At 43.8% G+C, this 22,407-nt stretch overlaps 1 protein-coding gene across 3 annotated transcripts in view; it reads right to left on the bottom strand.

Annotated features, from left to right (window-relative positions):
* Positions 1-22,407, bottom strand: part of ANO4 (anoctamin 4) — a 267,991-nt gene that overhangs the window by 36,112 nt on the left and 209,472 nt on the right. For all 3 annotated transcript variants that reach the window (XM_088465536.1, XM_088465538.1, XM_088465537.1), the window contains 4 exons: positions 21,378-21,489; positions 18,612-18,669; positions 18,339-18,436; positions 17,882-18,024 (listed from right to left, as the gene is read on the bottom strand). In XM_088465536.1, coding sequence (XP_088321662.1) covers positions 17,882-18,024; positions 18,339-18,436; positions 18,612-18,669; positions 21,378-21,489 — 411 coding nt within the window. The remainder of the gene's footprint in view (positions 1-17,881; positions 18,025-18,338; positions 18,437-18,611; positions 18,670-21,377; positions 21,490-22,407) is intronic.

Here is a 22,407-nt window from a genome sequence, read left to right as displayed (position 1 = left end):
TTGCCTAAATGGAAACTCGATGCATTGAATTCGCCAAAAAAGATTCTCCAATCAATAGCAGGTGGAAAGAAGTGCAAAATATTTATTTTGGGGTGCAAACATTGGGAAGCGACTCCGAACCCTTGGGACAGCCCCCCAAAGAAAAATCTGCAAAAAAAAAAAACCTAAGAACACCTCAAAAAAGACATGTCATTTTTGGGGTGAAAATGTAAAAAGTGGGGAGACAAGCATGAAAACTAGCGAAATAGGCTTCTTGGGGGACTGGGTCAGGTGTTTTTGGGATTGCAGGTGCATGCAGCAGATGGATTTCTCACGTTTTTGAATGAGTTCACTTTAGAGACATAAAAATATGCTAGCACCCATTTTCACAGTAGCGCACGCAGGGGGGGTTTCTAAGCACCCAGAAACCCCCCTCATGACGGGCCACTTTTTCTTATTTCAGAGACGGAGACAGCCTTGTCTCCGTCTACCAGCCGCGGGCCACTCACTATCGGAGCTGCTCAGCTGCCCGGCTACTGCACTGAATGTTTGGTAGCGGCTAGGTCCCCTTCAGCTACTGGTTAGGGTTAGCTTTCAGCGCTTCCACGTCAGGTGGCTTTCATTTGACCTGACGCGGAAGCAAGGTCCGGGCAGCACGCCGCCTTCACAACACAGACCTTCCAGAGTGAGCATGGGAGTCTGGAGAGCCTGGGGGAAGATCGCTGCCGCCCAGCAGCCCGGCACCTAGGAGGACGTCCGCAGCTAGCAGCAGAGCCCACACATCAAAGGAAAAGCTGCTGTGAGTATGCTATGTGTGTGTGTGTTTGTACTTTGTAAGTATGCTGTGTGTGTATGCTTCAGCATGTGTATGTATGGCGTGTGGAATCTACAGTATGTGTGTATGTACTGAATGCTGTGTGTGTATGTCTCACAGTGTTTGTATATATATATATATATATATATATATATCTACACACACATAAACACGGTGTATATATATATATATATATTAGGGGTGAGCGGGTTCGGATTTCTGAAATCCGAACCCCCCGAGCCCCCCCGATCCGAGTCCGATCCGAATCAGGCTCGACTTTTCCCGCCTGACTCGGATCTGAAATCGAGGCAAAACGTCATCATCCCGCCTTCGGAGTCTCGCGGGTTTTGGATCCTATATATGGTACCCACGTCGGCGCCATTTTCTCACTCGGCTGTGGACAGTGAAGAGGGAGGGTGGGAGTTAGGGCTGTGTAGTGTAGTGTAGTGTAGTGTAGTGCTGCTGTTGTCCACTACTTCAAAGTCCATAGGGGCTGGCTGTGTTGTGCTGTGCTGCTGTTGTTAATAGGGGCTGTGTCCACTACTTCAAAGTCCATAGGGGCTGGCTGGACTGTGTTGTGCAGTCAGTTCTCCATAGGGGCTGTGTCCACTCCAAAGTCCTGTGCAGTGTCCCAGTCCTAAAGTAGTGTTGTCCAGGGGGTGCTCTGTCCATCAGGGGTGCTCCCCCCAAGTGCTAAAAAAATAATATATTTTCTGTGTTTGTGAATTGTGTGCGCAGTAGCCGCACGTGCATCAACAAAGTAGTGCCAAGCGTGCGCCTGTGTCATAAGTAAAGGGCCGGCTGGCTTGACCGTTAAAGGATGCTGTAACCCCCGAAAGTACACTCCAATCCAAACCAAAAAAAAATAATTTTCTGTGTTTGTGAATTGTGTGCGCAGTAGCCGCACGTGCATCAACAAAGTAGTGCCAAGCGTGCGCCTGTGTCATAAGTAAAGGGCCGGCTGGCTTGACCGTTAAGGGTGCTGTAACCCCCGAAAGTACACTCCAGTCCAAACCAAAAAAAAAATTATTTTCTGTGTTTGTGAATTGTGTGCGCAGTAGCCGCACGTGCATCAACAAAGTAGTGCCAAGCGTGCGCCTGTGTCATAAGTAAAGGGCCGGCTGGCTTGACCGTTAAGGGTGCTGTAACCCCCGAAAGTAGACTCCAGTCCAAACCAAAAAAAAAATTATTTTCTGTGTTTGTGAATAGTGTGCGCAGTAGACGCACGTGCATCAACAAAGTAGTGCCAAGCGTGCGCCTGTGTCATAAGTAAAGGGCCGGCTGGCTTGACCGTTAAAGGGTGCTGTAACCCCCAAAGTACACTCCAGTCCAAACCAAAAAAAAAATTGTTTTCTGTGTTTGTGAATTGTGTGCGCAGTAGCCGCACGTGCATCAACAAAGTAGTGCCAAGCGTGCGCCTGTGTCATAAGTAAAGGGCCGGCTGGCTTGACCGTTAAGGGTGCTGTAACCCCCGAAAGTACACTCCAGTCCAAACCAAAAAAAAAATTATTTTCTGTGTTTGTGAATTGTGTGCGCAGTAGCCGCACGTGCATCAACAAAGTAGTGCCAAGCGTGCACCTGTGTCATAAGTAAAGGGCCGGCTGGCTTGACTGTTAAGGGTGCTGTAACCCCCGAAAGTACACTCCAGTCCAAACCAAAAAAAAAAATATTTTCTGTGTTTGTGAATTGTGTGCGCAGTAGCCGCACGTGCATCAACAAAGTAGTGCCAAGCGTGCGCCTGTGTCATAAGTAAAGGGCCGGCTGGCTTGACCGTTAAGGGTGCTGTAACCCCCGAAAGTACACTCCAGTCCAAACCAAAAAAAAAATTATTTTCTGTGTTTGTGAATTGTGTGCGCAGTAGCCGCACGTGCATCAACAAAGTAGTGCCAAGCGTGCGCCTGTGTCATAAGTAAAGGGCCGGCTGGCTTGACCGTTAAAGGGTGCTGTAACCCCCGAAAGTACACTCCAGTCCAAACCAAAAAAAAAAATATTTTCTGTGTTTGTGAATTGTGTGCGCAGTAGCCGCACGTGCATCAACAAAGTAGTGCCAAGCGTGCGCCTGTGTCATAAGTAAAGGGCCGGCTGGCTTGACCGTTAAGGGTGCTGTAACCCCCGAAAGTACACTCCAGTCCAAACCAAAAAAAAAATTATTTTCTGTGTTTGTGAATTGTGTGCGCAGTAGCCGCACGTGCATCAACAAAGTAGTGCCAAGCGTGCGCCTGTGTCATAAGTAAAGGGCCGGCTGGCTTGACCGTTAAAGGGTGCTGTAACCCCCGAAAGTACACTCCAGTCCAAACCAAAAAAAAAATTATTTTCTGTGTTTGTGAATTGTGTGCGCAGTAGCCGCACGTGCATCAACAAAGTAGTGCCAAGCGTGCGCCTGTGTCATAAGTAAAGGGCCGGCTGGCTTGACCGTTAAGGGTGCTGTAACCCCCGAAAGTACACTCCAGTCCAAACCAAAAAAAAAATTATTTTCTGTGTTTGTGAATTGTGTGCGCAGTAGCCGCACGTGCATCAACAAAGTAGTGCCAAGCGTGCGCCTGTGTCATAAGTAAAGGGCCGGCTGGCTTGACCGTTAAGGGTGCTGTAACCCCCGAAAGTACACTCCAGTCCAAACCAAAAAAAAAATTATTTTCTGTGTTTAGCCGCACGTATATATCAAATCGATATAACATAAATGGAGGACCAAACTTTCTCCGATAAAAATAAAATAGAGAAAGATCAAGAACCACTTCCTCCTAGTGCTGAAGCTGCTGCCACTAGTCATGACATAGACGATAACATGCCATCAACGTCGTCTGCCAAGGCCGATGCCCAATGTCATAGTAGAGGGCACATACAATCCCAAATGGCAAAGTTCAGGAAAATGACCTTGAAAAAGACATTTAAATCAACTGAAGAGAAACGTAAACTTGCCAATATGCCATTTACGACACGGAGTGGCAAGGAATGGCTAAGGTCGATCCCTAGTATGTTCATGACTAGTGGTTCAGCTTCACATGACGATGGAAGCCCTCCTCCCACTAAAAAAATCAAAAGAGTTAAGCTGGCAAAAGCACAGCGAAGAACTGTGCTTTCTAAGAAGATATCACAAATCCCCAAGGAGAGTCCAAGTGTGGTGGTGGTTGCGATGCCTGACCTTCCCAGCACTGGACGGGAAGAGGTGGCTCTTTCCACCATTTGCACGCCTCCTGCAAGTGCTGAAAGGAGCACCCACAGTCCACTTGCTGATATGCAAATTGAAGATGTCACTGTTGAAGTACAACAGGATGAGGATACTGGTGTAGCTGGTGCTGAGGAGGAAGTTGGCGAGGAGGATTCTGATGGTGATGTGGTTTGTTTAAATCAGGCTCCGGGGGAGACAGTTGTTGTCCGTGGGATGAAAAAGCCCATCACGGTCATGCCTGGGCAGAAGACCAAACATTCCACCTCTTTGGTCTGGCAATATTTCTATCCAAATCCGGACAACAACTGTCTTGCCATATGTACCATATGTAAAGGTGAAATAAGTAGGGGTAGGGACGTCAACCACCTAGGAACATCCTCCCTTATACGGCACCTGCAGCGCGTTCATAAAAAGTTACTGTCAAGTTCAGAAACTTTGGCTAAGACCGTAAGCAGTCCAGGGACACCTAAATCCTGTTGTCCTGTTGTATCCAAGTGCCTGCAAACCACACCGTCAACTCCCTCCTCGTCAATTTCCTCCTTAGTCAGGATCGGAAGTAGTCCTGCAGGCCATGTCACTGGCATGACTGACTCTCCTATCCGGGATTCCTCTGGAGGATCCTGCATTGCTACGCCTACTGCTGCCGCTGCTGCTGTTGCTGCTGCTGGGAGTCGTTCATCATCCCAGAGAGGAAGTAGGAACACCACTACTTTTACTAAACAATTGACCCTCCAACAGTCCTTAGCGAGGAGGATGAAGTACGACAGCAGTCATCCTGAAGCAAAACGTATAACTGAGGCCTTGACTGCTATGTTGGTGTTAGACGTGCGTCCGGTATCCGCCATTAGTGCAGTGGGATTTAGACAATTGATGGAGGTAGTGTGTCCCCGGTTCCAAATCACGTCTAGATTCCACTTCACTAGGCAGGCGATACCGAGACTGTACAGAAACGTCAACAAAAGTGTCCTCAGTGTCCTGAAAAATGCCGTTGTACACAATGTCCACTTAACCACGGACATGTGGACAAGTGGAACAGGGCAGACTAAGGACTATATGACTGTGACAGACCACTGGGTAGATGTATCACCTTACGCAGCAACAGCAGCAGCGTCACCAGTAGCAGCATCTCAGAAACGCCAGCTCGTTACAAGGCAGGCTACGCTGTGTATCACCGGTTTCAGTAAGAGGCACACCGCCAACAACCTCTTAGAGAAACTGAGGGAAATCATCGCCCAGTGGCTTACCCCACTTAGACTCTCCTGGGGATTTGTGATATCTGACAACGCCACCAATATTGTGCGGGCATTACATCTGGGCAAATTCCAGCACGTCCCATGTTTTGCTCACACAATAAACTTGGTGGTGCAGAATTTTCTGAAAAGCGAAAGGGGCATGCAGGAGACGCTTTGGGTGGCCCGAAAAATTTCTGGCCACTTTCGCCATTCAGCGACTGCGTGCCGAAGACTGGAGCGCCAGCAAACACTCTTGAACCTGCCCCGCCATCACCTGAAGCAAGAGGTTGTGACGCGGTGGAACTCAACCCTCTATATGCTTCAGAGGATGGAGGAGCAGCAAAAGGCCATACAAGCCTATACATCCACCTATGACATAGGCAAAGGAGGGGGTATGCACCTGACTCAAGCGCAGTGGAGAATGATTTCCGTGTCGTGCAAGGTTCTCCAGCCCTTCGAACTTGCCACACGTGAAGTCAGTTCAGACACAGCCAGCTTGAGTCAGGTCATTCCCCTCATCAGGCTTTTGCAGAAGCAGCTGGAGAAAGTGAAGGAGGAGCTAAGACGGAGCGATTCCGCTCGGCATGTGAGACTTGTGGATGAAGCCCTTCATTCGCTTTGCCAGGATTCCAGGGTGGTCAATCTGTTGAAATCAGACCACTACATTTTGGCCACCGTGCTTGATCCTAGGTTTAAAGCCTATGTGGTGTCTCTCTTTCCGGCCGACACAAGCCTGCAGAGGTGCAAAGACCTGCTGGTGAACACACTGTCAGCTGAAGCGGAACGTGACACGTCAACGGCTCCTTCTTCATTTTCTCCCGCAACTGGGGCTGCCAGGAAAAAACTTAGGTATCCTAAGCAACCCGCTCGCGGTGATGCAGGGCAGGCAGGGCCAAGTTTGGACATCTGGTCCGGACTGAAGGACCTGGCAACAATTTCTGACATGTCTACTGTCACTGCATATGATACTGTCACCATTGACAGAATGGTGGAGGATTACATCGGTGACAGCATCCAAGTAGGCATGTCAGACAGTCCATACCTGTACTGGCAGGAAAAAGAGGCAATTTGGAGGCCCCTGTACAAGCTGGCTCTATTTTACCTGAGTTGCCCCCCCTCCAGTGTGTACTCCGAAAGAGTGTTTAGTGCAGCCGGGAACCTTGTCAGCGAAAGGCGTAGGAGGTTGCTTCCACAGAATGTGGAGAAGATGATGTTCATCAAAATGAATTATCAGCTCTTCCAGGGAGACCAGCCTCCAGAAGGTACAGAGGGACCTGTGGTGGTGGATTCAAGTGGGGACGAGTTAATACTTTGTGAGGATGAGGATGTACACACTGAAGAGGGTGAGGAATCGGTGGATGAGGAGGATGAGGATGACATCTTGCCTCCGTAGAGCCAGTTTGTGCAGGGACACATTAATTGCCAGCTTGTTTTGTGGGGGCCCAAACGAACCAATCATTTCAGCCACAGTTGTGTGGCAGACCCTGGCGCTGAAATGATTGATTTGTTAAAGTGTGCATGTCCTGTTTATACAACATAAGGGTGGGTGGGAGGGCCCAAGGACAATTCCATCTTGCATTTCTTTTTTTTCTTTGCATTATGTACAGTTTGGGGCCTAGTTTTTCTAACTGCCATCCTGTCTGCCACTGCAGTGTCACTCCTAGATGGGTCACGTGTTTGTGCCGCCCACTCGTGTCGCTTAGCATAGTCATCCAGCTACCTCGGTGCAACCTTTTGGACATAAAAACACTATTGTGAGGTGTGAGGTGTTCAGAATAGACTGGAAATGAGTGGAAATTAAGGTTATTGAGGTTAATAATAGCATAGGAGCAGAGAAACCAACAAATTCTGTGATTTTAGCTGTTTTTATGCTTTTTTAAAAAAAAATACAGATCCAAAACACAAAACCCAGAACCCAAAACACGGAAGGGTGGTTTTGGCAAAACCAATCCAGATCCAAAACACGAAGAAAGATCCAGATCCAAAACAAAAACACAAAACACGAAAAGTGGCCGGTGCACACCCCTAATATATATATATATATATATATATATATAAACCCCCCACTAAAAATTCTGCGTATGCCACTGTTTCAGGTACCCCAAATTTGACTGGACTACTTATTTTCACCAAAAAATGCTGCTTTATGCCATTCTTCACCACTTTTACAGAGACGCTAATAGCAAGCAATTTACACAACTTAAGTACCCCAAATAGTTTTATTAGGGCTATTAGTACACATCTATATTGATTTCATATGTTAGTGCATCTTTTTCTGGGGTACACACTGATTTCCCCAATTCTTTCAGTACTTTTCGCCTGTCCACATTCGCCTATTTAATATTTCGTCTGTTTTGCAATTGAATTAGGCGAAAAGCGGGGACGAGCACGGAACGATTTCGCCTTTGAAACAGGCAAATTAGGGGAAAAGTCGGACAGGCGAAAATTTTCCGACTTTTCGCCTCTAATTGAATACCCTTCTATATCTCACTTAGGAAACAGTAGGATAGAGTTATCAAAGTTTGGAGAGAGATAAAGTGGAAAGAGATAAAGTACCAACCAGTTAGTTCCTTACTGCCATTTTTCAAACACAGCCTGTGAAATGATAGTTAGAAGCTAATTGGTTAGTACTTTGGGGTATATTCATGTAACCGTAAAAATCTCTAATAGGATAACAGGGCTTTTCACAGCTTCGCCCCATTCAGAAAAGGGTGTCGAAACCGAATAATTGGGTAAGACAGAATCTGTTTGGCAATCAGGAAAACCTGCACGACGCCATCTTGTGAATGGCAGCAAGACTCCATTTTAGAAAAGAAAGCTTACACAAGCACCATTTTGTCAAAAATAAATAGTACACAAACCACAGTGCAAAATTGCTAAAAGTAGCACGAACAGCTTTTTAACAATCTTCCCCAAACACATACCGACAGTGTTCAGAATACATAAAATAACTTTCCAACACATTAAAATCACCACAGACTTATATTTGAGCAATAGCAAAGCAGTGGTGTTTTCCCTGCATACACATTTAAAAGCAATGGTCCTGCAGCGTAAAAGGAATTACTATTATATGGTTTAGTCACAGTGCCCACGTGTAAAGTCTGTTCTCATACTGGTTGTTTTAGCAGCATGCAAGAAAGAAATTGATTATGGAGTTTTTGTAATATTTGTAATGATTGATGCTGGTTGATATAATTGTTTGAGATCCGCTGGTTAGCTGTGTTAGGGCCTTCCCATGTGCTTGAACAATATCTCTGCTTGGGAGAGATAGGCTTGGTATGTGTTGTATACTCATGAATGTAATCATAGGCTGGTATATGGAAGTTGAATTAATAACAGCTTTGAATGGTCATAAGTAATTGCCGTATGGAAGATAGTCTGCAGTTTGTTAAAGATGGCTACCTCCATGTGGGGTGAACAAAGGAAATTATAATTCTACCCAGTTATGGTGTTGTATGGGTCAGATAGATATATATAATTGTGATCATTGATGGATGTATGATTTACAGAGTTACAACTTAATGTGGGTTTTCTTCATAATGGAGTTTGTCTGTAGACCATGCGGTTTGGACAATAGGGCAGGTAGCATTCCCAACCCCCCCCACACACACACACACACACACACCATCACCAGCCATCTTGAACATGTGCTCTCAGCAGACATTGATATCTCTCTCATTGTATTTTGATGTCTCTCTTTCTCTCTCTCTCTGTTCTCTGTTTCTCTGTCCTCTGTCTCCCTGTCTCATATTGCTCATTGTATTTTGATCTTTAATAACCGTTTCATGTATATTAACTGTACCTTATGACCTAATGTTTGTACAATTTATTTGCGCTCATTATTAGATCATAGCGTTGTAACATCTGTACTTTTACCTGAATAATAATCTTTAGCGCATTGGACCGCTATTCAACTGTCTCAGTATTTCATTAATGGTATAATCAAACACAGCGCTAATTAGCGACATCTTGTGGTTTTAGAAGGTATAGGCAGGTTTTGTCTTAAAGGTTCTAGGCAGGTGAATCTTAGAGGTTTATAGGCAGGAATGTACTAAAGGTTTATTTACAATACAACAGATGGGGGCTCATCGAGTGAAGTCACTTACCTACTCACACGGCACATACGTCTAGCGATATCTCAGCAAAGGGTGGAGTGGCCACATACAGGGTTTTCCTGTAACCGCTTTGTGCTGAAAGATCGCTATTCGTTTTCGTGTGAGCAAAGGAAGCTGACTAGAATCCAGGGACAAGAAAGGAAAAAGTTTGTTTTCCTTTGTTGATAGAACCTAACGTTTAAAAGGGGTGCCGCAGTATTGAGTACGCGGCTGAGTCGCAGTTTTGCGCACAGTAAAAGACGCACTTTTGCGTACACAGTTAAAAAGTCATTATACGGTTGTGTGGTAGTCGCATTAATGTGTATGCGGCTGGGCGCACAATAGCGTATACGCACTTCCAGTTCTGCTGCCACATGTTTGAACAAAGCTGTTGAGGTTTAAATTTTTTTAAATATTACCAATATCTGGGTTAACGTGTATTTTTCTGCGCAGGAAAAAGTGTGTAACAGTGAGTGTTTTGTTGGTAGGGGTAACTTGTTCCCTACAGTTAAAGGTACTGTATGACCTTTAAGGGCTAAGTGCTAGTCGCTCGGTAAGCAGCTTTACCGTTCTATACACAGTAGCAGGTGTAACATGTTGTCTTTGTTGTAGAGAGGTGCGTGAGAGTAGCCGACATAGGCTTGGAAGGTGCCTTCCTAAATCTTATCCAGGTGTGTGGGCGCCGCCGACTATAAATCGTCCACAGGTGAGTGAAAGCATCTAGAAATAACTTTCATAGGTGAATGGATGCATCTAGAAATTTCTTCCATAGGTTTGCTGCTGTTGAAAGCGCCGCTCTGGTCGGCACGACATATTATGCATACTAAGTACGGTGCCAATGCAACCAGGTATTGTGATTTATGGTTTAATATGACGAGAGTGAGTGTTAGGCCGTTTCCTAGAATTGGTAGTTTTGATAAAAATGTGTTAGACAATGTCCAGGATCACATCAGTATGGTGCGATCCCGAGAGGAAAAGATTAAGTATTTTGTTTAAAACTGTGGCAGCATGAAGGGGATGCATGGCTTAACAATGTGCAAACGACGCAAACTAGCGTCGTGAGCACATTACCAGAGAGTAAACCCGCAGTGCTGAATTGCAATGCGTGCAAGCTGCGAAATAGCGCGCACGTGTGGCACGGTAGCGTTGTGGAAGGTAGTACATATGGTTCACGCGCACCACCCCGCCCTATGCGGATGGAGGTGTAGGTACAGTCAATGTAAAAAATAAAAACAAACAAACATAAAATGTAACAAGTAAATTGTACCCTCTTCTAAGTAACTATAAGGAACATGTTTATGATGCAGATAATGAACCTGTTGTAATGTCCGCTCTTTCCCATGTAACAATCCCACCAGTGTCAGCAAGGGAGAGGTACACTGCACATAGACACGAAAGCCTCAGGGTCCCAGGGACTAACCCAGTATTGTTTGCCAAAGCCTTATAGAACTGTTTAATATCTTTTCAGCCCGTATGTTTAAATGATATTAAACTGTTGTGCTTTATCTTTCACATACAGGACGCAAGGCTGCCAAACACATACGACAGCCATACCCGGCTAAGGTTAAATACTTGAAGTACTGCCCTACCCAGGGACCAAGGAAACAATAGAACCGTAGACATTTATAACAGAATTTTTTATTGCAGGAATTTTTGTATCAATACAGTATCCTTAGAATTAGTGACGGAAGGGATACTCATTTCACAAATAATATCTTTTACAACATGTGTAAGGTGATAGGTACTAGTATCAAGATCATCCCAGACCACCTGTCTGTCTCCTGTTGAGATACTGTTTACCAGGTAGCCTCATGTGAAAATATTATGAGGTTACTGTGCAGGTTCTCATGACAATGTGTAAGAACAACAGGAATTGAAGTGTTATTTACTAACATGCCTGAAGCAAACTGTAATGGTGTTAAACCTGGAGAAAAATTCATTTGATCTAATAATTTCTTGTGTTCAGTTTGCCTGATTGATAGGGGGATAGAACCGTATTCGACGTGTTAACAAAATTCTACATCCTCAAAGGGTGGCCGACTAAAATACCAGAGTCCATTCCACCAAATACAGGGAGGATTAATCTACCGGGAGAGATACAAGGCGGAGACGAGGCCGATAGCGTGGACCTGTCAATCGCGAGCTTGTGCCGGGAAGATTAAAAGGTGACTGTGAGCTATCTGAGCTAAAGAAATTGCAGATCAGTGTTGCAGCAATGGACCAGTCCGCTGTGTTCATTTTTGTATTCTTTTTCAGAGTTTTCACCATCCTGAGTTGTTCGGGGATTCCTGGTTTCGGTGATGGGGGACTGATACAGACAATGGGAGCTGATGTCGGCATTGATGCAGAGGAGTCGAAAGGAGGAGAGATATGCCAATCAGGGGAGTGTCTGACTAATCATAGTACAGTAATAATTAAAAGATCTGTAATACCTGAAACTCGGGGAACTTAAAATTTTAGATATATTCAAGATCTTGCCAAATTAATAGACAATATCACCGAGATGTATGATGACACGTTCAGATATACGGGTAAAGAATTACAAGCCTAAAAAAAAAACATAAAAAAAGAACTTGTGCAACACAGATCATTGTTAAATTATTTAACAGCTGTTACGGGAGGGTACTGTGTAACATTGGCCACCCAGTTTGGAGTAAAGTGCTGCACATATATTACTAATAACACCAGTGACCCCAAGGAGGTGATAGACCGGAAGATGTATGAAATTCTGCAGCTAAAGTGGGAATTCCGAAAGGACCATAATGCTTCATTGGATGAAGTAGAGGTACAGGTAGAAGAGTGGTTGAACCCTGTGAAATGGTTCTCCGGTCTAGGAGAGTGGGTCCAGAAATTGGTTGCTATACTAGGTAAACTTCTGATCCTCATAATCAGTGTCATCTTAATAATTGGTGGGTGTGTCAGATATGTTCCTAATGTGTTGAAGTGTAAAAGACAAACTAGAGCGAAACAAAGAGTCGAGATGATAATGGTAGAAATGGATACTCAGGTTATGAAAAATGAATTGTACTATAACCCTGATTTAGAACATACCCTATGCTAATGTAACCTGAATTTGAGTGGTCATGCATAAATATAACGTTTATGTTAATTTAAATCATCTTAGGTAATGCAGTCCCAACCCCTTCCAAGGTTCCCCTTATAGGATAGGTGCATCCCCACATCGTTCCCATGATCCCTTAAGGATCCGCGGTGTGCGTATAAGGGATGTTTTATGTCCCTCACGGAGACGCATTATCTGAATGGTTCAAATGACCACACTGTGTCATACCATAGTAACATTGAACGGTATATTCTCATGCATGGCTAAACAGATTCAGAATAGGTTGTGATAGCGCTTGATTGGCTATCAAAGGGTGGACTGTCGAAACCGAATAATTGGGTAAGGCAGAATCTGTTTGGCAATCAGGAAAACCTGCACGACGCCATCTTGTGAATGGCAGCAAGACTCCATTTTAGAAAAGAAAGCTTACACAAGCACCATTTTGTCAAAAATACATAGTACACAAACCACAGTGCAAAATTGCTAAAAGTAGCACGAACAGCTTTTTAACAATCTTCCCCAAACACATACCGACAGTGTTCAGAGTACATAAAATAACTTTCCAACACATTAAAATCACCACAGACTTATATTTGAGCAATAGCAAAGCAGTGGTGTTTTCCCTGCATACACATTTAAAAGCAATGGTCCTGCAACGTAAAAGGAATTATTATTATATGGTTTAGTCACAGTGCCCACGTGTAAAGAAATGAATGTTTTCTGTAACTATGGCATAGTAAATGATAAATGGACAGTGTTTGGTGCCATACTGATCCGTTCTGTTCCCACAGCGTTCCGGTGACATCAATATGAAGATCAGAACATGCGGCTATGAAATATGAATGTTAGAGAGAATAACTACTTGAAATGTTGTATGCCATAGCAGCTTAGATTTGCATGCGGGGGAGAAAGGGGGATGCAAAGGGAGGTTGGAGACCTTTTGTATCCATTTGAAATTGTCCAATGAATGCCCTGTAACAGATTTCTAACCCTAATCACAGGACAATGACATTGTGTAGGCTTGTTTACATTTTTGTCCAAAGGACTGGTTATTCCAGTCTAATCAATAGAGATGGCTAACTGAGACTAGAATCTAATTAGCAGTAGTTTCAGGTAACCAAAAGGATATTGTTGTTAAACTGTACAGTAGCTAGTCTATTTGGGTGTCTGTAGCTACTTTTGGTGTTAACCTGTTATTAGCTTATCTAAGGTTGTGGTTTGTAGTTTGTTAAGGATATTCATGAGTCTGTGTTAGCATACAGAGGATGATATGATGTGATCTAGTCTGTAATGTTATCATCTACACTGTAGTGTACAATAGTCTGTTCATACTGGTTGTTTTAGCAGCATGCAGGAAAGGAATTGATTATGGAGTTTTTGTAATATTTGTAATGATTGATGCTGGTTGATATAATTGTTTGAGATCCGCTGGTTAGCTGTGTTAGGGCCTTCCCATGTACTTGAACAATATCTCTGCTTGGGAGAGATAGGCTTGGTATGTGTTGTATACTCATGAATGTAATCATAGGCTGGTATATGGAATTTGAATTAATAACAGCTTTGAAAGAGGTCATAAGTAATTGCCGTATGGAAGATAGTCTGCAGTTTGTTAAAGATGGCGACCTCCATGTGGGGTGAACAAAGGAAATTATAATTCTACCCAGTTATGGTGTTGTATGGGTCAGATAGATATATATAATTGTGATCATTGATGGATGTATGATTTACAGAGTTACAACTTAATGTGGGTTTTCTTCATAATGGAGTTTGTCTGTAGACCATGCGGTTTGGACAATAGGGCAGGTAGCATTCCCAACCCCCCCACACACACACACACACCATCACCAGCCATCTTGAACATGTGCTCTCAGCAGACATTGATATCTCTCTCATTGTATTTTGATGTGTCTCTCTTTCTCTCTCTCTCTGTTCTCTGTCTTCTGTTTTCCTGTCTCATATTGCTCATTGTATTTTGATCTTTAATAACCGTTTCATGTATATTAACTGTACCTTATGACCTAATGTTTGTACAATTTATTTGCGCTCATTATTAGATCATAGCATTGTAACATCTGTACTTTTACCTGAATAATAATCTTTAGCGCATTGGACCGCTATTCAACTGTCTCAGTATTTCATTAATGGTATAATCAAACACAGCGCTAATTAGCGACATCTTGTGGTTTTAGAAGGTATAGGCAGGTTTTGTCTTAGAGGTTCTAGGCAGGTGAATCTTAGAGGTTTATAGGCAGGAATGTACTAAAGGTTTATTTACAATACAACAAGGGGCTACCATGGAGAAATCTGAAATTTCTCCAGTGGTGCCCTGATTAGTTCACATATTGCTTCCCCATACACTACTATGGGGAGAGCGATTTAGAGAAGCACGGAAAGCTGAGCTTTCCATTTTGCAAAAAACGCTGCCATCTCAAGATGGAATAATGAGCCTCCTGATGGGAGAAGAGCAGAGAAGACGGATGTCTTCTCCCTGCCCCCTTTACTGACAGCTGACCAATCAGAGGTGCCTGGGCTACTCAGCACAAGAGATGCATTGATGACTGATGATATCTATCTTCCTGTTTCTGGAACTGGGTCACCTCAGACTGCCGATTGCTTCACCCCCTCTCCCCCACCCCCACTGGTCCAGACTGCCGACTGCTGCACCCCCTCTCCCCCACTGCTGATCCAGAGTGCCAACTGCTGCATCCCCTCTCCCCCACCCCACTGCTGGATCCAGAGTGCCAACTGCTGCACCCCCTCTCCCCCACCCCCACTGCTGATTCAGAGTGCCGACTGCTGCACCCTCTTCCCCACTGTTGATCCAGAGTGCCGACTGCTTGCACCCCCTCTCCTCCATCCCCACTGCTGGTCCAGAGTGCCGACTGCTCCACCCACTCTCCCCCACCTCCGCTGATGATTCAGAGTGCTGATTGCTGCACCCACTCTCCCCCACCCCCGTTGACCCGGTCTACCCTCCAACTGACATGTCCTCTGCGCAATGAGAAGAATTCACATTGGACTCCTGAAATATCTGTCTTCATGCTGTTTACAGGGATCGGGGAGGGATCGTTTAGCCGGAGGATGTCACCAGAAAGGTAAGTTTTACGGAATGGCAACATGAATGACACTACTATATATCGCATCAACATAAACCAATCAACAGATGATTTTAGGACTAGAGTTATGTTACAGGCTATTGCTAGGCTGAGATTAGGGTTAGGCGGCAGTTATGGTTAGGAATAGATGCAGAATGGATGGTAAAAATGCATTATCGACATGTTGCCAACTCTTACAATGTTGACATCATATGACATGTCGACATTCTGGTGTTGACATTCTGAATGTCGACTTTATGTACCTGTGATAAACTGGGATAAATTAGCTCGGTAGATGTGTTAATGGTGCAGTATCTAGGTGCATAATAAGGGTCAACACGCAGCTTTCAGGTTAAATAAAATAAATGGTGCTTTACTGTCAGTATGCAGGAACAAAATAATAAACAACCTAGCCCCCATTCAGGGAACTAACTCACTTATTGGTCCCTCTCTATAATGGGCAGCTAGTCTGCAAAGGTAACACAGTCTCAGTCTTTATAGTACAGTCTTTAACAGGACGCGGCCTCCTGGCAACAAAGTCTTTCTTGTAGTCCTCCCTGTGCCGTATGCAAGTATTGACACTGGCCTCCTGACCTGTAGCTTGGCTGTTACTACTTTACATACACAGTCAGAGATTTGTGGTTCTTCCTGTCTGGCTGCAGGTCTGGACACAGCTTCCTGGCCCCCCACCGGCATGGCTTGACACACTGGGCTCTTTAGCTGCCTCAGTCCTCCTTAGATGGACTCCACATGCAGCCTGACTGGTCTGCCTCATTACCATCACCTGAGCTCTGTACACAAGGTAGTAGAGATGGCTAGTGAGTGAATCTCTTGACACAATGACTTGAGTCATTTAGATGTTTGAATGATTTGAGTCTCTCAAAGTTTGTTGCGTCGAGATAGCCACCTCTCTGTCAGACATATTCAGAGGGAGCCGCTACCGGCGGGGCCCAGGATGTGTGCACTGACTTGGGAGAGTCAGTGCAGTAGGATGATCAGACGTGCGGGGCTGCAGGGGCAGTGCTGGCAGAGACTCACTCAGAGTCGCACCGCTAGCGTCAGGGCCCGGAGTGTGTGCACTGACTCGGGAGAGTCCGTGCAAAAGTATGACCTGCACTGCTGGGCTGCGGGGGGGCGGAGCTGTCAGTGACTCACTTCGAGTCTGCAGTGCCACTACTTGCTACTGCTCTGCAGTATCTAAAAGAGCCGTGTCCCGAGACACTGTCTCGAGACACTTCACTGAGCTGAGCCATGTGGCTCAACTCAGTACAATGATTCGCTCTGCCCATGACTACAAGGCAGCCCTTAGGTGTGGTCACAACTCCTTTTTGTTCCCTGTGTGGGCGGATCCCTCCAGCTCCACATAGAATCCTTGGCTCACTATCGCCACCTAGCTTGATATGGCCACAGTACCACACCCATTAATAGGGATTAACCTACTCATGGTTATCAATAAAAACCTAGCCCACTAATATAGAATACAGTACAGGGACTTCATTTGGTTCCTAAGCATCCAAATATGATCCTGGTCAGTGCAATGATAGAGATGCAGATGAATGATGATCTACAGCAGGGGTTCCCAACCCCGGTCCTCATGGCACACTAACAGTCCAGGTTTTAGGGATAACCATACTTGAGCACAAGTAACTTAATTAGTGCCTCAGTTATTTTGATTAAAGCATCTGTGCACAATCATGGATATCACTAAAACCAGGACTGTTAGTATGCCTTGAGGACCGAGGTTGGGAATCACTGATCTACAGCTTAGTACACACTGATAGATATATTGGGCGTCCCATTGAATGGCAGATATATCTATAGTACATCGGCGGGTGGGTACACCTGATATGTTTGTGAATTACATCATTCACAGACATATCGGATCGGCCCTGCAGCACAGCAGATGGCCGATATATCTAAAAGATATATCGGTCCTTTGCTGGTGTGTATGGGTAACCCGCCGATTGCCCGTACACATGCTGCAGTGATATGCCAATGAGTGACAGCTCAACTGGGCGTGCAAATTTAAATGCCCGCTCAGTTGTGAAATCAAGCCCGGCACATCCGGCAGACAAATGGCAAGAGTGTATGCACTTACCAATACTCAGATAGGTTGGTGGTTTGATCAGCTTAAGGGGCCAATTCAATTCTGGGTGATGTGTAGCCACAGTGTATGGCTACGTACATTACTAGGAAATACAGTAGAGCAACATTGCTTTTTTCTTGCATGCCCCAATTGGTGTGTGAGGAAAAATGAGTGATGTGGCAGCAGTGATGCGCCACCATTACCAACGTTCCTACAGCATATTGCTAACATGATTTGTAATTGAAAGGATTTCTATAAATTACTTCCAGAGTTGCTACTATTACTATATGAGAACGCTACATTAGCACTGCAAATAAAAAACAAAACAATACAAAAAAAGAACCCAGAACTCACTCATTTCAAGATATTCTTCAAATAATCCATAAGCATTGATGGGTTGCAGGTTATAGTCTTTCTCCCATTGAGTAAAACTAGCTTTCACATGAGCACCATGTTCTTGTCTTAACCTTCTGCGTGTCCACCAATTCTGGATCAACCTGGATGAACAATAGACAATATTTACAAAGGATGGTCTGGCTTTCAATTATTGCTGTAGTTTTATTGACCAAATGTGCATTGATACAAAAGTTTACCTGAACAGCAAAAAATACGTTTTCACAGATTTGCCCAAGCACTAGAGCAATTCCAAAAGGTTTTGAGCACATACACTGGCAATAATTAAATGTGCACCTATCACAATTCTCAAAGTTTGCTCCAGTTTGGTTAAGACTTACAATCATAAGGTTAAGCATAAATGTAATGTGCTCTTTGTAAAATTACATTTAAGTTTTTGACAACAACAGTCACTTACGGGTAACCGAGCTCCATGAAGTTATTCCATGTTTGCTTTAATACCATTATTATGCCCATCTGCATGCATAAATCAATAAGGCATCCACTGGGGTGACACTGCAAATTAGTGGGGAAGATATATGGATTGGATAGATTAACACACACACATATATTTATATTTGCACTTAGTTATTTTTTAATAATAAAAAAAGGACTACTTGAGTACATAAAGCTATTGCAAAGCTGCGTATATGCTATATGTGAGATTAGATGACTTGGTGAATGCACTAACCTCTTCCAGTCGCCATCTGTTTATAAGCCTTAAATAAGCACCTGGTCTTCCTGTAAACCTTTAATAATAAAAACAAACGTGTAGTTGAATCACACTATACAAAATGAAAGGTTCTGACAGTGTATTACGTTATGGAGCAGGTTTTGAGACAAACAATATAATTCAAATGTGCTGTGCCTATTTCTCAGTACATAAGGACAGATACATCAGCAGGGCTACCCCAGCAACTATTGTTTCAAATTGTTAACTGTATTTATGTTTGCATAGACAAATTAGTAACGTAATTTCTAAAACCATTTGTCTGGGACTGTTTCCACAACTGACGCCATAGGGTTAATCTGGGGAAAGGCGAGGATTTACACAGCAGTGACCCGTACTGCAATCTGTAACGCCCTATAAGAAGGTCTGTCACTCTCATAAGCTTCTGACATCATGACTAAGCTGCACCCAAACACACCAAATGCCATTTTAATTAACACGTACCTCAGTAAATATTATAACAGCCTTACTTAATAGCAAACATCCACCATATTTTTCACATAAAATGATTAAGATTATAAATACATAATTATCTGACAATTTAAAACACAATTTATAATTGAAAGAAAGTTAGCCAATATATATGTTTGTATCTATAGTAAAATGATAGGTTTCTCTAATGGCTGAGATGAAACGCAGGAAACATAGATAGATTTTTAGATTTAACGCAGGAAACATAGATACATTTTTAACCATTAGCTGACCAGATGTGAATGTTGTACACAGGACAACCTATAGAAATTGGTTAGAAATAGTAAGTGCTAACCAAAGGCACCACAGTATCCTAAATCCACAAGTAGCAACCACATAACAGCTCTATCTTAATGCCGTAAGAATAAATCACATGGCAGCTCTACCTGTAGTCACATGAAGCAACCACACTGGTGCCTGGCACAGACCAACTATCACAATGCCAACAAGCAGAGGAGTATCATGGAACCATGGCACCCGGAGAAAGTGCATGTCACAGCGCCCCCCCCTCCCTGTACTGAACTGTGCCAGTAGGGTATGGCAAGCATGTGGGGGAATACTGACATGAATAAAAAACAGCAAACAGTGGCAGTATCACGCTGGGCATTGAGGTCCCATTGGGGGAATAGAATGCTACGGTGAAACTCTATCTGACATTAATGGGTAGCTCCTCTGGCACTGCTTTATTTATGTATAGCACCTAGGATCTGACTTTTATCTCATTTGAATCATTGTTATAAGTCAATAGAGCAGATTGTATTATATATTCTGATCATTTAACTTAAATTGACAGAATACATGTGCTAGAGTGAGATTCCACAGGGTGCACAACTTATTACTGCCCCGAGCAGCTTTCACTGTAGTGGGAACACCTACGGGAAGCTCCATTCTCAGCTATGCTCCTACTTCACAAATATACATTGCACCTATATTAATGTGAGTACTACTAATCATGACATCACAACTGGGTGGGCATTTAAATTAGCTCGCCCAGTTGAGATATCAGTCACCTGCGGTCACTGCAACAAGGACCTCATTCAGCCCCGTTCGCAAGCGCTGAGCGCTTGCAAGCGGGTCGATGTTTAGGCCCTGCACATGCGCAGCGGCCCCACTGTGCATGCGCAAGCCCCGCAGCGAGAGAGAAATTCTCTCACTCCGGAACTCTCTACAAAAGGGGCGGCTGTCGATGTTGATCGACAGCTCGACCCATTTTGTAGGCGTGGCGGGGGGATGGTTTCACAAACGGAGGCGTTCCTTAAGGAATGCCTGCCGTTTTGTGGGCAGCCGCACTGACATCAGCAGTGATGTCAGTGGGGAGCTTCCTGCTCGATCGGAGTAGGAAGCTCCCTGGGGCTTGTGGTTGCTAAGACCCAACCTTAGGGTCTCGTCGCAAGCCCCGATGGTCGCGATGGTCCTGACTATAGAGACCATCAACCTGGTCGGTCGCTAAAGCTGTGGGTGGTAAGATCTATAAATCAAAGACATCTCTGGTGTCAGGTGACAAAATGTAGGCTCACTTAATTGACATATGCCTTATCCACTTAACTGTCATGGTGGCTTTACATTTTCTCAGCGGCTGCTCCTCTCTAAAGCCACTGGGTGTACACTGGGGTAGGGGGGGCTGATGGCTGCTGGATTTACATTTCCCCTCAGCAGCCGCCGGTTGGGGGCTCCTCCTGTGCTGCCCGATCAGCAGGGATGCAGAGGGGCCGGGAGGTACCTCTGCAATTGGCAGCTGCTGGAAGATTATCTCCTGTAAGCCATTCAGTGGGCATATCAGACTGGTCGCAAACCATGCGATCACACCAGGCAAGTGGTTAATAAAGTTAATCTTGAAGTTCTGAACACTTTAATTTGAAGAAGACCTTATGGGAAGCTGCATATTTCTATATACAGTATATATTTATATATACAGTATATATATGATCTAGCCATCACTCCTCTGTATTGTGGATTAATCACCCCAGTGGAACATATACAGTATGAAACCTTTATATAAATTTACAATAATGATAATAATAATAATGATAATAATAATAATAATAATAATAAAAAGTGATGTACTCAAAACAAAGCAACCAATTTGATTATAATATTTTTCTGAGGCACCTTAGAAAATTATACCATCTGGTTCCTATATACTACAGTACATTTTGTACTGTGCAGTTTTCATTTAGTATTTCCCAAATGTATAAAAAAATAAATAAATAAAAATTAAAAAAAAAGAAGAAGAAAATGAACTATGGATAACGTTACCTTCCAAGGAAGAATGCTATGTAAAAGGTCGAACTGTTCAGATTGACAAACTGAAAAAGAAACATTTTCAAAGTAAAGCTGTTCTCCCACTCTGATTCAGTACGTGGCTGTTCTGTGGGAAAAACATGTGCAAAACTGTAGATTTTAAAAGCAATTATAATACATATATATATGCATACACACACACAGTGGGCGGCAAAAGATTTAGAACTCCCCCACTCTTACAGCTCTTTAAAAATAAAATTGTGCAGTTTAATGTCTCAATTTACCATGGAATTAAAAAAAACAATTGGAGATGAAAATTAAATCACAGAATAATTTGAACAAAATTTTATCAAAATTTTTGACTAATCAAAGTAGCCACCCTTCTGTCCATTTCATCCCAGCTCAATAGGGTTCAAACTTGAAGAATTTGTTTGCTAATACATGGTTTTGAAGCCTACCTTCCTATTTTCTTTTTCCTCAAAGTTAGATCTGACATAGCCTGGAAGAATGTTTTGGGTCATTATCTTGCTGTAGGATGAAGCTTTGACTAACTAGGCATAGACCAAAGGGTACTGCATAATACTGCAAAATGCTGTGGCAGTCATTTTGGTTCAGGGCGCCAGTCACTCTGGGCAAGTTGCTAACTCAGGAAGCAGCAAAGAGCCCAGACCATCAGGCTTCCTCCTCCATGTATGACAGTTGGTGTTACACACTGAAGAACCATACTTTAGCCTACTCAATGGCATAGAAATGTGTGGTGAACCAAAGATATTAAATTATTCATAGGACTTTCTTTTAGTCTTCAGTAGTCTACTGGCAGTCCAGGCAAGCCTTTTTTTCTTATGGTGGCATCTTAGCAATGGCTTTTTAACTACCACTCGACCTTTCAAACCTGCAGCTCAAAGTCTTCTCTTTGTAGTTGACGCTGAGACTTGCTTACTTCTACCAGCGTTTAGCTGTGCTTGAAGCGGTTGTCCTGTGAGCCACCTATCACACAAGTTATTGACTCTCTGCAACTTGTCTTCTGATTGTGTGGCTTTGGTTT

The sequence above is a fragment of the Taudactylus pleione genome, unplaced genomic scaffold (assembly GCF_031769625.1).
Source record: "Taudactylus pleione unplaced genomic scaffold, aTauple2 ptg001990l, whole genome shotgun sequence".
Lineage (NCBI taxonomy): Eukaryota > Metazoa > Chordata > Amphibia > Anura > Myobatrachidae > Taudactylus > Taudactylus pleione.
The sequence above is the reverse complement of the archived record's forward strand: the minus strand, read 5'-3'. Positions and strand labels throughout refer to the sequence as shown.